The sequence below is a fragment of the Gracilinanus agilis genome, chromosome 2, assembly GCF_016433145.1.
Source record: "Gracilinanus agilis isolate LMUSP501 chromosome 2, AgileGrace, whole genome shotgun sequence".
NCBI classification, from domain to species: domain Eukaryota; kingdom Metazoa; phylum Chordata; class Mammalia; order Didelphimorphia; family Didelphidae; genus Gracilinanus; species Gracilinanus agilis.
Window position 1 is genome coordinate 32,379,690 of NC_058131.1, and position 16,962 is coordinate 32,396,651.

The 16,962-nt window shown below is 50.8% G+C and overlaps 1 protein-coding gene across 1 annotated transcript in view; it reads left to right on the forward strand.

Annotated features, from left to right (window-relative positions):
• The first annotated feature begins 144 nt into the window (after nucleotides 1-144).
• The window catches only part of TCF7L1 (transcription factor 7 like 1), a 200,112-nt gene continuing 183,294 nt past the window's right edge, over nucleotides 145-16,962 (forward strand). Inside the window, exons 1-4 of the mRNA XM_044659306.1 lie at nucleotides 145-175; nucleotides 215-432; nucleotides 555-618; nucleotides 952-1,079. Coding sequence (XP_044515241.1) covers nucleotides 145-175; nucleotides 215-432; nucleotides 555-618; nucleotides 952-1,079 — 441 coding nt within the window. The remainder of the gene's footprint in view (nucleotides 176-214; nucleotides 433-554; nucleotides 619-951; nucleotides 1,080-16,962) is intronic.

Below are 16,962 nucleotides of genomic sequence, written 5' to 3' on the forward strand. Positions count from 1 at the left end.
GCCCAGCGGGCGGGGAGCGCAGCGGCGCGGGGCGGCCAAGCCCGCGGGGGCGGCGCTGGGGGCCCGGGGTCAGGGCAGGCGCACCGGAGCCCGGAGTCCAGCGGAGAGGCGCGGCGCAGCCCCGGCCACCCGGCCGGCCCCACCATGCCCCAGCTCGGCGGCGGCGGCGGCGGCGGCGGGGGCAGCGGCGGCGGAGCGGGAGCCGGAGCCGGAGGAGGAGGCGGCGGCGGAGGCGGCAGCGGCGGCAGCAGCGGGGGGGCTGGCGGCGGGGATGACCTAGGGGCCAACGACGAGCTCATCACCTTTCAGGACGAGGGCAGCGAGGAGCAGGAGCCGAGCAGCGACAGCGCCTCGGCCCAGCGGGACTTGGACGAGGTCAAGTCCTCGCTGGTCAACGAGTCGGAGAACCAGAGCAGTAGCTCGGACTCCGAGGTAGAGCAGGCCCGCCTCCCCGCTCCCCGTGTCCCTGATCTGCCTCCCTGCACCCCCTGTCCGATCCCCCAGCCCCCGGCCGCGCACTCTCTCACCCTTTACCCGCCTTTGTGTCTCCGCAGGCGGAGCGGCGCCCGCAGCCCCCCCGGGACCCTTTCCAGAAGCCGCGGGAATACTTCGCCGAAGGTATGTGGCCCCTCGGCCGGCCCCTGCTCCCTCGACTCCTGGGCGCCCGTAGAGAATCCTTCCCGGGGCCCCCTCTCTCCGCACCTTCTCCCTCTCCTGCCCCCCTGTCCACTGGGCCCCTTGACCCTGGCCGGCCCCCTCCCCGCCCCGCTCTCTGGGCTGCCCCGCTCCCCTCTCCTTCGCTTAACCTGCCTGGCCTGGCCCAGCCCCTGCCCTCGTCCCTTTCCCTTCTTCCTTTGGCTGGGGTTCGAGTGTCTGCGTCCCCTGCCCCGCTCCCCTTGGCCCACCACTGGCCCTGCCTCACTGGGGCTCTCCCTTCTTGCCCCCCTTCAGTGAGGAGGCCCCAGGATGGCGCCTTCTTTAAGGGACCTCCTTACCCCGGCTATCCCTTCCTGATGATCCCAGACCTGAGCAGCCCCTACCTCCCCAACGGACCCCTGTCCCCCGGCGGCGCCCGCACGGTAAGCGGCTGCAGTGGGGCCCCGCGGTGGGGGAGAGGGGAGGGCGGTTTGTGCGCGCTCCCCATCACTGCGGGAGAGGGGCCCGGGGTCGGGGTGGGGGGGCGGATCCCTCCCGAGGTCTTCCTCACAACTAGTTTGCAGAGTTCCTCGGCTCGGCGCTGGGCCAAGCAGGGGGTCGGGCTCTGGGCTGCAGGCTCTCTCCTCGGGCCCCGCTGCCGCTGCTGCCGAGGCTGCCGCGCTGAGGGCTCAGCAGCTCGGGCTGCCTGCGCCTGTGGTTGAAGCCAGGCCACTGGCCACTTTGGGGGACCTGGCGCCCCGAGCCGAGGGTGGCCGAGGCTGCGAGTCTCGGGAGTTGGCCCAAGTGTGGCCAGGGGGGCTGCTCATGGCTGTTCCCCTCACCTCGGGGGAAGCCCAGCTCTCCGAGGGGCCGCTCCAGTCTGCGGCCAGAGGAGCCCCTGCAGCCCGGGCCGGCCCGCCCCGCCCCGCGGCCGCCCCTCACCTGCCCGGGCCTGGGCACACACTTTATTCCTTCTCCCGGAGGGGGACCGAACACCCCGCCTTGCCTGAGCCCACCCTTGTGGGCTTTCTGGAGCCTTTACAAACTTCAGCCAGGCTCCCGGGGCGCGAACAATGGCAGCCGCGGCCCGGCGGCGGTGGCTCCCCGGCGCGGGGCTCCGAGCGGAGGAACTTGGCGTTTGGGGGTTGGGGGGGCTTTTGTTTGCAGGGCTTTTCTTATTGAAAGTGAAGGGTCCGGACGCTCTCCGGCCCTTAATGGGCTTACATTGTCTGGCTCCTCATCATTGGTATTTAAAGAGGTGATTAAGCAAATTGCCCAAGCTGGGGCCTGGGTGCGAAGTGGGGAGAGGAGCCGGGGGCTTGGCCCTGCAGCCCTTCCTGCTCGGGTCCGGGGCCCAAAGCCACCTCGGCAAATGGCTCCGACCCCGGGAGGGGGAGGAGGATTCTTTGTGTTCCTGAGCTGGCCGGGGAGTCCTGGGCTCTGGGGCTTCGCCAACCTGGAGGCTCTCTGCTGATGGGGCTCACGCCCGGGCCAGCCCCGGCCTCCTTCGGGGTGGGTTCTGGGCCCTCAGTTTCATCGGGACTTTTCAGGTGGGGGAGGGAGGCACCGAGCTTCTGGGAACTTGGAATACTGCTGCGGGAATTCAGCTGAAGGAGCCTTTCTTTAGAAAGCGACTACTTTGGACCAGGCTAAGTGTTCTCAGTGCTCAGTTGGCTGTCTTTGCTGTCGGTTTGTCCATCACTGCAATTTTACTGCCTTTTCCCAAGAAGTTGGCTCTTGTCCTGCAGGAGGAGGAGGAGGGAAGCACTGCCCTCCCCTTCCAACCTTCTCTGTTTTTATGGCACTTAGGTGAGGAAGGCAGGATTTAGGGAGACCTGAGTTCAGCTCCTGCCCAAGACACCAGATTCTGTGTGATCCTGGGCAAGTCCTTAGCTTCTTTGCCCCGGTTTCCTATTCAGGTAAACCATTGCTTCCAAGGCTCCTTTCTCACCTCAAATGATTGGTTTTCTGATCTCTGGGGTGGTTGAGAGGGAGAAAAGAAGGGGCAGGAGGCGTGGTCACATCTCTCTGCATTGTAACCTGATAGGCAGGTGACTGACATCCATCAGTCCTGGGTTCAGATTCTTCTTTGGTCCTGGACAAAACTCTTATTTTTTGTCCTTCTGAGTAACCAAAGGTAGATAAATGACTCTTGGTTGTTGCTTTTCTTTTAAAAGAAAAATCACTTAAAAAAAAAGTCCTTGAAATCTGGGTGGGACAGTGGGACACCCACAAAGGAACCCACTTTTCTTTAGGGTTAGTTTGTTTCTGAAACTTAGGTTCATGAATTTAAAGGTGAAAAGGACCTTTGTCTCTATCCCCACCTCTGCTCAGAGTAAACTGACTCAGAGGGGCTGTCACAGGTAGCTGGGGCAGGCTTTCCACCCAGGAGTCCTTCCCCTGCACCCCGTTGGGCAGTGCCCTTAGTAAGGCTCTTGATGTGTTCATACTCAAAAGTACTTCTGTCAATTTGAAACTTGGAGAACCATTCTTGGGGTGGACCATTGTTGTGGTACGGTGGTGAGAGCACTGGAATTGGACTCCCCACCAGATGTGTTAAACTCCTGCCATTACTTAACCTCTTTCTGCCTCAGTGTCTTTTTTCTGTAAAACTAGAGGGTTGGACTCATCGGCCTCTAAGGGGCCTTTCATTGCTAAACGTTTGCTACCATCATCCCATGACTTTAAACTGAGTCCGTCCCAAACTGAACGTCATCACCTTCCCTCCCTAATTGACCTTCCTCTTAACTTCCCTGTTTTTGTTAATGGCCCTCTGAACAGTCCCATTTCCCTTGACTTCTTAGCCTCTTCCCACCACCCTCATCTCTCCTACATTCAGCTCCTACTAAGCGTTAGGGGTTTTTCTTTTGTTGATTTTTATTTGGGGGATGGGGAGGACCTTTCCATTCTTACTTAGAGAGTCTCCATTTCTCCATTCTCTTTTCTCCATTCTCTCTGCCATCAACCTAGGCCTGTGTCCTTGTGGTCATTCAGCTCAATAATGCCCTGTTTCTTACTGTATGTGCCAGAGGCTCACCTAGCCAAAGATGAAAACAAGAGATCCTGGGCTCCAAGAGCTTGGGTCCCACTGGGAGATAACTGGCATTTAAGTAGCACGTCCACGTTTACAAAGCACGGTCTCATATATGATCTCATTTGAGCATCCTAAGAAATCTATGAGCATTCCCATTTTGTAGATGGGAAAATTGAGGGTCAGAGAGGTCTGCTTTGCCCCAGGCCACACAGCTAATAAGTAATGGGGAAAAATAATGGGAAAAGTAATAAGTATTGGGAAATATTTATTTCCCAATACTTATTAAAGAATAAGTAATGGGAAAAAAGGCCGAATTGGAACCCAACCCTTCCTGGCTTACTTGTAGATATTTATCAACTAACCAGGCTGCCTCCCTTAACTAACTTATCTCCTGGTCAGCTTCTCTCTATCCTTTGGATTAGTCCTTCAGAAACATATATCACTGCCATCTTATCATTCATCTGCTTTAAAAAAACCTACATGAAACTAGCATTTAACCAACACATTAAAGTGCCATTATAACAACCCTTTGAGATACGTACCCACTTTACAGATGATGAGATTTGGACCGACAGAGTTATTAAGTGACCGAGGTAGTCTGCCCCCATGCCACTTAGTTGCCTCTAAATGTGGCTCTATGTTGGCCATAGCCATGGTCACCAGCCAATAGGTCAGCCCCTTCATGCCCATTTTGAGACCTTAATCTGGGCAATCTCTACCTCCGTTTGAAGTGATTTCTCAGCCACGTCCCTTCTCTGAGCTTTGTTAGGATTTCTGGTGGGGTAGAGGAGAACCTCCTACCCTACTGCATCCCTTGCAAAGGACTGTTTCTGTCAGTGGTTTGAATAAGGGCATGGATCAATCGGCCACGGAGCATTTACTAAGCACCTACTATGTGCTGGGTGCTGGGGATATAGTGACAAAAAGAAAACATTCTTGGCCCCGGAGGAGCTTAGAGCACTACCTCACATCCAGGAGGATGGGGAAAAGTGTCTTACACAAGGTGGGAGTGTAGCTGGTTCTAGCTAGAAGCAGGAACCCAGGATGAAGACGGAGAGGAGTCCAGGTCCGGGGTAGCCACCACTCATGGAGGGGAGCCAATGAAAACTCCCAGAGACGGGAGATGAAATGCAGACTTAAAAGAACAATCTGTAAAGTACGGTCTAGAGTGGGGAGAAGAGAGGCAGAGAGAGCAGCGAACAGGCTAGTGAGACATAGTCCAGGTGACAGGTGATGAGGGACTTGTTCCATGGTGATGACAGGGCCAGAGGACAGAAGGTGCAAGAGATGTTCAGAAGGTGACCATCCATAGAGGGACAGGCAGACAGGGAGACCGAGAAAGAAACTGAAACCGAACCGGACACAGGCAGAGAAATGGGGACAGAAACGGGGACAGCCAGCAGGAGAGACAGAAACAGGAGCCGAGGATGGTCTCCAGGTTTCCAGTTTGGATGACTGAGAGGATGTGGTCCTCTGCTGGGTAACTGGAAGTTAGGACGAAGGAAGAGTTTTCAGGTAAAGAAAATCCTGTTGAGTTTAAGATGTCTGGGAGGCCTGTTGTGGGAGGTGTCCAGTAAGGCTGCTGGAGATGGGGAACTGGCGGTCCGGAGAGAGACGAGGGCTGCCCCCGCATCTCTGAAGTTCATCCACACAGAGGTGATCTCGAGGATAGCCGGGGTCCTGGAAGAGGCAGAACGAGAACGCGGGTCTCTTGATTTGCAGCCTAGTTCTTTTGTTTTCTTTATCTAAGTCTTCCTAAGCCATGGCTGGGCTAGTTAGGTGGTGCCGTAGACAGAGAACTCCTCCTGAAGTCAGGAAGACCTGAATTCAAATCTGGTCACAACCATTTTTTAGCTATGTGACCTTGGGCAAGTCACCTCTTTGCCTTAGTTTCATTTATTTTACAAACTGGAAAAGAAAATGGCAAATCACGTCAGTATCTTTGCCAAGAAAACCGAAATGGGGTCGCAAAGCGTTGGACGTGACTGAAATGGCTCGATGATGACAAGAATGTCGGACTTGGATAGAGTCAGAAAGATCTGCGTTTGAGTCTTTCCCCAGTTGTCTACGAGCTCTGTGTGACCCTGGGTAAGTCACTTACTCCTCTGTAGAATGGCAATAATAGTAGCTCCTCGCTCTTACTGGGTTGTTGTGGAACTGATGCTTTGCCAGGCTTAAAGAAACAGTAGATGGTAAACGTCCCGAGGCAGGCTCTGAGTTCTGTCTCATTTTGCCTCCTGTGCTTTGAACTCGGTAGAGTGGGAACTCGTAGACTGCATGCTGCAGTGAAGTGGGCAAGGAACGGTTCAGCTCTTAGTAAAATAGTTCATGATTTAGTGCTTTAACTATTGCTGCCGCTGTACAGTTCGTAACTGTAGTCACTATTGCTATTGGTTGTCACTCTGGAAATGCACATTTTTGTTTCGAGAGTTTCCCGAGGCCTCATTTCATTAATGCAGACTAGCTACCATGTCGACATTAGTTATTCCCAAGATTACTCGGATTAAGAGAGGGCAGGCTGTTGTCCTTGGAGGGAGCTGAGACTTGGGTTTGCACAAACCATTTGACTCGCACCAGTCATAACATTTCAGAACCTCAGTTTCCATCTCTAGAAAAATTGTCGAGTGTGTCATGACACACTCCTTCACGGGGCTTTAAGGATCTGATGAGAAACAAAAGAGGGGGCAGCTGGGTAGCTCAGTGGATGGAGAGCCAGGCCTAGAGACGGAAGGTCCTGGGTTCAAATCCAGCCTCAGACACTTCCCAGCTGGGTGACCCTGGGCAAGTCACTTGACCCCCATTACCCACCCTTAACACTCTTCCACCTAGAAGCCAATACACAGAAGTTAGGAATTAAAAAAAAAAAAGAAACAAATGAGGAATTTCCTGGTCCTCCTAATATTTAGTACTCACTCCCTTTCTTAATATTATATATATATTTTCAGATCCTTCTGGCATTTTTAGTATACTGTTGCTTAATACCTCTGTAACCTTGGGCAAATTATTTAATCTTCCTTGCCTCAGTTTCCTCATTCGTAATATGAAAGGGCTGGAGCAGAGGGGCTCTGAATCTATAATCCTGTGACCCCCGTGGCTTCCAAGGTCTGTCTCCTAGCTCCAAATTTATGATCCTAGAATTAGCCTCTATTATCCCCCCTCCTGAAGCACTGAATGAGTCCCTTGAAGGCAAAGACTCAAATTTTGATATTTCTGTGCTGGTACCTAACGTGGTGGCTGGCAAACAGTCCTTAGTGACGTGGAAGAGTATATAAGCAGCTTGTAAATGCCAGAGTCTCTTTCTCGAACCAGTCTAATCAACATTTTAAAGTCAAGGACAGCCGATATCTCTGGCCTTTTGGTATCACTGAGCCCTCCCAGGCCCACCATGCCAGTGGCAGAAGGATGCTTTCTGCCCTCCTCTGAGTAGTCTGTGGCCCACAGACATACAGCGTCAGGGGAATATTAGTATTATTTGTTTTAAAATTTTTCATTCTGAATTTACCAAATAAAAGGAATGTTTCCAAGTACAGTAGAAACAAAAGAGCATTGTACAGGAAACTGAGAATCTCTGTTATGTGGGGCCTCCTTTGCCTTTTAAATCCATCATAAATGCAACTTCTAACTTTCAAAGCCCTCTTCTCGTCTGTGGGAATATCAGCGTTAAAAAGATAAGGCGCAGGAAAAGGCAGGCCCCGAAGGAAAGGCGTCACGAAAAATGAAATGCGTGGCGGGCAGACGCACCCAGACTTCGCTGGTCCCCACGAGCTGTCAGGAGAACTCGAGGGAGGCCCCAGCATTGGGGGGAGCCAGCCTGGGAGCCTCTGATCAAAAGAGGCAAAGGTTGGGTCGGGATGGACGGGCAGGGATCCGTGTTGGTGGAGGGACCACAGGTGGAGTGTGTTGTGGTGGCTGGTCTGAGTTCCACTTGGGTTTCCCGTGAGTGGGTTTTTTGTAGGATAGTCCACGCTGAAGGAAATCTGGGCCAACACCTGAAGCATTTGACAGACAGGAACCCTGGTAGAAATTCTTCCAAAGCTGCTGTTTATGGAGGATTTCTGTGGCCCAGGAGACCCCACCTTTGAGGTCGAGTGTGCAGATGTTTTTTTTGTAGCCAAGGAAAGCCTTTTCTCTCGGCCTTGTATAAACAAACTACTTAGGGGAAAATTCTCTTACTTTAACTGTTTTTTAAAAGTCTAAATATATCATTGGTTCCACTTCACTCCAAATATAACTGGGTTTTATGTGGGACTTTTACATGGAATGGCCTGCCGGGAGAATCCCTCCCCGCATCGCTGGAGAAATTGGGGTTGTTGTTGTACTTCAGCCATCTTTTAGGTGAGGGTATGGTTAAGGGGTGGGATTGTTCCTTGAACTTTAATCCCTTTTCCTTCTTCTGGTTTGGTACGGATCTGTAATTTGATTCAGGGAGAAAGAGACGAGAGTGTGGCATTGTCCTTCGATGACTTGACTCAATACAACTTGGTAACAGGCACGCATTAGGTCCCTACTGTATACCAGGCACCATGCTAGGTCCTGGAGATACAAAACCAAAAATACAACCAGTATTTGTCCTCCATGCCACCTACCTTTTTGGGGGTTCAAGGAACAGCATTATTGCAGAAAAGCAAATACAAATACAAATATAAAGAAAACTGGCCTTTAAAAGGTGGGGGTGGTGGTGGGAGGAGATCAGGAAAAGCTTCCAGTAAGAGGGGGTACTTGAGCTAAGCCTTGAAAATAGAGCTCAGAGATTCCAAGAATCAGAGGAGACAAGAGAGAACATTCCAAGCTTCTGTGTGAGGGAAGGCACAGAGGCGTGGATAGGGAGCAGCACGTACGCACGCCATTTTGATTGAAATGTACAGTGGATGAGAGGGACTCAACTGAATCATGGACCTAGAAAGATGGGTTGGAGACAGATTGTTGATGGATACATTTAATAAATGGATTGGTTAATTTTTAAATAAGTTAAATTAATTGATTGGCAAATGAACTGGTAAATTATTGATCGATTACGTGCCAAACAGAAAAGTTTCTAGCCTCCCTTGGAGACAAGAGGGAGCAATTGAAGCTTCTTGAGGTGGAAGAGTGACCAAGTCAGACCTGTGCTTTCGGTTCGACAGCAGAGACGAGGATCATTGAGAGTTGGAAGAGGCGGGAGGCTGGGACACTGGAGGAGGCTGCTGTTGGGGTGGCCGGGGAAGACGTGATAAGTCAGCTGTGTGAGTAGAGAGAAGGGCACAGACCGGAGAGAGAGCGTACAGGTAGAATCCATGAGCCTTGGCAGTTAATCGCCGATAGGGAGAGACACGGGAAAGCCAAAGACGACTCCATGTGGTGAACCTGGGCGGGGGTTGGAAGGGAGGTGATGGATGTCCTTGATAAAAATCAGGAAGTTACAAAGGCCTCCCATAAGGCAAAAGTTCTTTACCTTTTTGTGTCTTGGGCCCCTCCGGCGGTCTGAAACCTGGGGACTCCTTGCCAGAGTCATCTTTTTAAATTCATAAAACGGTCTTTTGGCACAGATAGGCACACATTGTTCATCAATGATATTATACTCGGAACAAAATGAAAACAAAAATAAATGCATAAAGTAAAAATTCACAGGAATACAAAGGGAAAAAGTCATGTCGAAGTAAAGTTATCAAACTATTTTTAAAAATTCATGGATTCCAGGTTAAGAACTCGTAATTTAGGGAGAAGATAACCATCGGGTGACAATTGAAGAAGAGGCTAGTCAAGAAAGGAGAAATTAGAATCTAAAAAATTATGGGGGTAACTAGTTGGCTCAGTGGGTAGAGCATCAGGCCTAGAGACCAGAGATTCTAGGTTCAAATTTGATCTCAGATACTTCCTAGCTGTGTGACCCTGGACAAGTCACTTAACTCCCATTACCTAGCTTTTACTGCCCTTCTACCTTGGAACCAATACATAGTATAAGGCTTAAAAAATTAATTATTCCAATGTTTATAAAGCTGAGGCAGGAGTAAAAAAATCAGGAGCATAGAATCATGTCCTCGGAGCTAGAATGGAGTGTCTTCTTCAATCCCTTCATCTCACAGTTGAGGAAGCGGAGGCTTATAATCTCAGGGAAGTTAAATGACTTGTCTAAGATCTCACAGATACTAAGTAGGGGCTTGGGGTAGGATCTGATTTGAAGAGTCAGTGCTCTTTCTCCTTTGACATGAAGGATAAAAATAATTCCTTATGTGGTTAATTTATTAGAAAAAAAAAGTACACTCTGAACCATCTATCACAGCCCAATTCAAAGAAAATAGCCACCGTGACGGTATTAATAATGGGATCTTTAGATTAATTAATTCCAAAATAGTGATCGAGGTAGAGGTTTGAGCTGTGGAAAAAGCCAGAAGATCTCAAGGGAGAATATTGTATTTGCTTTCAGGCCAAAGTATTCGGAGGGTGTATTATTCTGGGGAAAATGGCACCGGTGCTGTGAGGGCTTCCCAAGCTCTTTTCCTTTCCTTTTCTTTTCTTTTCTTTTTTTTTCTTTTTTTTTTTTTTTAAGGCAATGGGGGTCAAGTGACTTGCCCAGGGTCACATAGCTGGGAAGTGCCTGAGGTCAGATTTGAACCTAGGACTTCCCGTCTCTAGGCCTGATTCTCAATGCACTGAGCTACCCAGCTGCCCCCCCCCCTCCCAAGCTCTTTTCAAGGCTGCTCATCCTCCTTTGGTGTCTGCCTGTCCCTCAGCCCTCACTGTTACTCCAGGAAGCTGTAGCGTGCTTAGTGGCTTCACTCTAGGAAACTGTCTCATCCAATGGGCTAAGCCAAATCAACATAACCACAAGCCTCCAACCCATCAGTGAGTGGAGGGGACGTCTACCCCACCATGTGAAGACGTCCCTCAGCAGAAGGAGTGTATGAGAACAGTTTGTTCCAGTGGTCATGGAGATGGCAGAAGCAGGTGCTATGGTAGGGTTAGAGTTAGACAGTGAAGAAACCAAGGTCAACCACTGCATCCTGGGCTATCACCAGCTGTCCCGACTTTTGCCACTGGACTTTGATGCCCCTAGAAGAAAGAGTGAGGCTGATGTCTTTCTTGGTTTCAGTCCAGTTTATGCTCAAGTCAAAAGCCATCACCAGTGATGTCATTTTGGTTCTCTTCAAGTACAAAAGGTAGCTTGGAGGTGGGGCAGAGGAGGACAGTGCATTATGACATAGGTAGGCTGGAACCAGATTGCGGAGGGCATTGAATGCCAAACAAAGGAGTTTGTTCAATTTTGGTAGATAGAAGGGAATCACTGGACGGATAAGGAGGTGTCACCAAAGGTTAAAGCAGATGGTAGTATTTGCTCATATTTGGAATTTTTTTTTTTTAATTTGAAGACTATAGAACAGAGCAAGCTGGTTGGGTTGGGTTGGAGCTGGCAAACTCCTTTCTGAGAACAGTTCTGTCCTGCCTTTGGGCAGCAGAAGGTGGTAAGAGAATAATCAGAAAGGAACAAACAGACACATGAACCAGTCACGGTGTCCCATGCTCCTCCTCTGAACTGGGCGGGGGAGCGCTGTATATTGGTTTGGGTGGGATGGGGGGAGGCATGAGAAGGACCCTTCAGCTTGCTCAGGGTCACATAGCTGTTAAGTATGGGGGGTCAGATTTGAACTCGGGTCTTCCTTTTTCCACTGGGCCACTTAGCTGCCCCACATATGAGATGCACACCATCTGACTAGAAAAAGATTGCCTCCCACGAGCAACAGGATCCTTGGCCTAGAAAGGATAGTACAAAATTGGCCAAGAGAAAAGCATCGATGCCAAGAAGAGCAGGAAGAGATTGCCTGCCTTCCAGGGGTTCAGATCACTACATGAATTGCAATCTGGGGTTGTGAAAGAAGCCTCGGAAGGGACTGATGCTCTGCTCTCAGGGAACGATCATGGGGAAAGGAAGGGGAGGGGAGGGAGCAAACCTTGTTTGTGCCACGTACTGTACTGATTGCTTTACAAATATCTCATTGGATCCTCACATCAACTTTAGGAGGTAGATACTTTTATTATCTCCATTTTACAGGTGAGGAAACCGAGTCAGGCAGCTTCAGTGACTTGTCCAGGGTCACCTAGCTCGCTAGGAAATATTTGAGGTCAGATTTGAAGTCAGGCTTTCCTGGCTGCAGACCAGTGCTCTAACCACTGTACTTCCTAGTGTCAGTACTACAGAGCCTGGAGGACTGTGTCCTCGTTTTGCTTTTTATTTCCAGAATGCCAAAGACCAGCGAATAAGCTTGCCTTAGATTCCCGGCCAGTTCTTAAAGTCGTGGGTAATCCAGGAACAGAAGGACAGATCTTGTTCACAAAGAATATGGCGGGGCTTCTCGAAGGGCCAGGCCTGGCAGACCACCTTCTTCGGCTGGGCCGTGCCCAGGGATGGACCGCTGCAGGCCGGCTTCCTTTTCTGCTCTCGGGCATCTGGTTCTCCAGCATTTATTCTGCTTTCTCCTCGGGCTTCTGAGCCGCTGCCTTCCGGGGTTTGCCTTGGTTTGTCACCGGGGATCTGGACATTCTTATGAGACCCATAAAGGCTCCGATGGTAACCCTCAGGCATTTTATGGGGAGATCAGCTCTTTTTGAGAACTGAAAGGGGCCGGATCTGAGGAACTGGCCTTTATGTACATTGGGTTTTTTTTTTTTACTTTTATTTTTATTTTTATTTAAAAAAACCCTTCCCTTTCTCCTTAGAATCAATACTGTGTACTGGTTCCAGGACAGAAGAGCTGTAAGGGCTAGACAGTGGGGGTTAAGTGACTTGTCCAGGGTCACCCAGCTAGGACAGGGCTGAAGCCAGATTTGAACCTAGGGCCTGGCTCTCCATCCACTGAGCTAACCCTATGTAAATTGTTTTAAAGGTTGCAAAGCAGATTTCTAAAATGGAAGTCATTAGAATTTTAAATCTTTTTTTAAAAGCTTTGAAGTAAGGGGCAGCTGGGTAGCTCAGTGGATGGAGAGCCAGGCCTAGAGAGGGGAGGTCCTGGGTTCAAATCTGGCCTCAGACACTTCCCAGCTGTGTGACCCTGGGCAAGTCACTGAACCCCCATGGCCTATCCTTACTGTTCTTCTGCCTTGGAACCAATACACAGTATTGACTTCAAGATGGAAGGTAAAGGTTTAAAAAATAAAATAAAATGAATAAAAGCTTTGAAGTTGGGGGCAGCTAAGTGGCCAGCGGATGGAGAGCCAGGCCCGGAGACTGAAGGTCCTGGGTTCAAATGCGGCCTCTGACACTTGCTAGCTGTGTGACCCTGGACAGATCACTTAACCCCCACTGTCTGGCCCTTACGGCTCTTCTGCCCCAGAACCAGTACACAGTATTGTTTCTATGACAGAAGGTGAGGGTTTAAAAAAAAAAGCTTTGAAGTTTAAAAATATGAGCAGAATAGACATTTTCCCAATCTAGTTGTTGGCAGCCCTTAAGAAAGACTGAGAAAGTATCTCTGCAAGGCTAATTGTTTTTTCAAATGGTAAATATATGTTAAACACCTACTATGCGCGGCACTGCTGAATGCTGGGGCTGCAAAAGCTCCCAGGCCGAGGGAGACACAGCGTGTCAGTGTTGTTCCTCTGAGATGTCTTGACAGAAATGAATCTTAGAGTATGTCCCAGTTGTGTTTACTTCAGTATAGATTCCTTCTACACAAGGAGGGGGGGGATCTAGTCTACTTTTTTGGCATTATTATCCTTTAAAAAAAAAACCCAAACCCTTATCTTCTGCCTTAGAATTGATGCTAAGCATTGGTTCCAAGGAAGAAAAAAAAAAACCCCAAACAGTAAGGGTTAAACAATCGAGGTTAAGTGACTCGCTCAAGGTCACACAGCTAGGAAGTGTCTAAGGCAAGATTTGAACCCCGCTCCTCCTGACTCCAGGTGTGGTGCTCTATCCACTGGGCCATATTACCCAGCTGCCCCTCTGGCGTTATCTTTCTAAGGGCCCTTCCATTTACTTCTCTAGCACCTCAGACCTACCGACACCACGGCAGACCTGTTCCAGTTTGCCTCTGTTTGTTGCTCTCCCACTTTGACCTCTTTGGCTGAAGACGGAATAGTCCTGCCAGACCTCCTCCTGCCACCCTTGGGAAGGATGCTGACATTCCCGTTTCCCCTTCGGTATTCCCTGGATCCCCCTTGGGCACCCGCCCACTCCCCCAGTCATCCCAATCCCTGGTTGTGTTTAGGATGTCCCAGGGATTTGCACCTGAGCAGCCACTTCATAAATGTTTATTGGCGGCTCTGGAGGCTTTGGGAGAGGGTTGGGGGTGGAGCAGGAAGGAGGATTTGTTCTTTGTCTCCCAATTCAGGACTTGGAGAAGCCTTGATCTAGGGAGGTGCCTTCTCTTATGCAGATGTAGATGCTGAAAGAAATGCCCCATAACTGTTCCTGCAATTATTTATTCTCCATCTCCTGGGGGCTAGGAGGAGGGAGGTCTGCGGTGGCCCCCCAACCTCTCGTTTTCTTGGTGGTGGCTGTGTTGGAGTCCTTTCCGGTCCGTCCTACTTTTTGGGGGCTTTTCTTGGTAAAGATACAGGAGCCGGTTTGCCATTTCCTTCTCCAGCTCATTGGATAGATTTAAGGAAACTGAGACCAGCTGAATGAAGTGACTTGCCCAGGGTCACACGGCTAGGAAGTGCCTGAGGCCAGATTTGAACCCAGGTCTTTCTGACTCCTGGTTCAGCACTCTAGCACTATGAAATCAAGCTCAGAGTAGGAAAGTCATTTTCTGGGTCCAAGACGTAGGATTTTTTTTTAAATTAAAACCCTCACCTTCCGTCTTGGAGTCAATACTGTGTACTGGCTCTTTGGTGGAAGAGTGGTAAGGGTGGACAATGGGGGTCAAGTGACTTGCCCAGGGTCACACAGCTGGGAAGTATCTGAGGCCGGATTTGAACCCAGGACATCCTGCCTCTAGGCCTGACTCTCACTCCAGTGAGCTACCCAGCTGCCCCCCCCCCCAAGAGGTAGAATTTAAAGCAGCATCAGAATGGACTCTTGAACCCCAGTTCTTCTGACCCCAGCTTTCATGTTCTTTCCATTCTAATGATGGTTTCATGAGCAGCCCCAGTGGGAGGCTCTGCTGCCCGAGTGATGTGCCTGGGTGCGAGGGACGGCTGAGATGGTCCTTCTAGGGGGACCTTATGGGTTAAGGACGGCTGTGTGGGCTGGCCTGGGAACCTCGTGCCCTTTGTAGCGTGGTTTCTGCGGGAAAAGACCTCCGAGCTCCGACCAAGGGATTTACAAAAGGCCTTTGGAGCGCAGCCCTTTCCTACAGGCGAGCCTTCTCTCCTTCTCCTCTTCCTTGTGGGCTCCTGCCCGGTGACCCTGGAGGAGTCACTTGCCTTCCAGGCATCTGTGTTCTCAGCCGTACCCGTGAGCTGGTCGTCCTGGGACCCCCGATGGAGGCCGGCTGGCGAAGGACCGGACTTTAGAGCCATCGAGTCCCCCTCCTTTTACTTAGGAGGAATCCGAGGCCCGCAGAGGCTGACCCACTGGCCCTCGGACACCAAGGGGTGGGTGCTGGGGCTGGCCTTCTGCTCTGGAGTCCCGCCTTCTTTGTGTGCGTGCGCGTGCGTGCGCGTGCGTGCGCGTGTGCGTGCGTACGTGCGTGTGTGTGTGTGTGTGTGTGCTTATGAGAGGAGAATCAGAATCACTTCCAGAGTTGGAATGGGCTTCGGAAGCTTTTGGTCATCCTTCAGTCACTTCAGTGGGTTTGATCCTTCGTGACCCCATCCGGAGGTTTCTTGGCAAAGACCCCGGAGGGGTTGGCCATTTCCCCCTCCGGCTCATTTTATAGACGAGGAAACTGAGGCCAGCGGGGTTAAGGGACTTGATCAGGGCCACGCAGCTATTAAGCCAGATTTGAACCGAAGAAAATAAGTGTTCCTGACTTCAGGCCCGGCACTCTATCAAGGGTGCCCTCCAGCCGCCCCGGCTCTCGAGCCTTGAGCCGGTGTTTTCAGCTGGTCATCCCTGCGGCCTCTGCTGGGCAGCCTCTCGGGAGGAGGCAGGCTCCCTCCCCGGCCCGGCTCCCTCCCCGGCCCGGCTCCCTCCCCGGCCCGGCTCCCTCCCCGGCCCGGCTCCCTCCCCGGCCCGGCTCCCGGGGCTAGTGGCATTTCTAGGCAGCTCTGCTTTCCTGACGGCTCCCCGTCGCCTCTCGGCCTCTACCTCTTGGCTTAGTGGGACGAGGCCGCTCCTTTCCCCAAGCCAGACTTCATCCTCTTAAACATTCTCAGTTCTTTGGATTGTAAAATAATTGGCTAAAAAAAATTTCCAGGAAGCGAAAGTACACAAGCCTGTCTGTTTAGTGCTCTCTTCAAGCCGGTCTTTTCCGTCGTTGGCCGCTTTAATGGGAAGAACTCTGGTTGTGGAGTCAGAACCACCTGGGTTTGGATCGCAGTTTAGACTCTTGGCCACTCACGGCCAGGGCACGTCGCCGCCCCCTGGACCTCCTCTTCCGGGTCAGTAAAATCTCGGACAAGCCCGCTGTGGACTCGTACTCTTGACTAGGTCTGGCCCACTTTCTTTCCAGCCACACAGACATCGATGAGGCTTTTGATGCCACTTCTTGGTCAAAAGTGGTTCTTACCGGGGGCAGCTGGGTAGCTCAGTGGAGTGAGAGTCAGGCCTAGAGACAGGAGGTCCTAGGTTCAAATCCGACCTCAGCCACTTCCCAGCTGTGTGACCCTGGGCAAGTCACTTGACCCCCATTGCCCACCCTGACCACTCTTCCACCTATAGGTCAATACACAGAAGTTAAGGGTTTGAAAAAAAAAATAAGAGCTCCTGATCTAGTCAAACTCTTCTATTTTCATAGTTGCTCAGAAAACCATAGTTCCCTGCCCAAGGTCATACAGAGGTGGTTAGTGGCTGGCTAGGACAAGAAGCAGGTCTTCACACATAGTCAATGGCTTGTATAATAAAAGTTTGTAGTCTTATAGCACTGTTAGGCTTGTAAAGAACTTTGCTTGGAACATCTCGTTTGTCCTTTACATAAAGTTAACGAAGTTAATTTAGTAGCTCTCCATCGAATCCCCTAAATAAGCAAGAAATAAGAAATATTTTTAAAACTCCAAAGTGATGTTCAGTGAGTGCTCGGACCAGTGCATTCACTTGGCTTAATTTCTCTCATGAGACTGTGGCAGACGTTGTCTTCTGCCCCTCTCTGGATCCTCGGCGTTTAGCATCGTGCCCGCAGCAAAGAAAAATGAAAATGCTCTTTTGAGAAATGAAAGTTTGTCTTCAATTTCCCAACGCCAGAGAGTGCCTCCAGCTATTTAGGGAAATGTTCTTA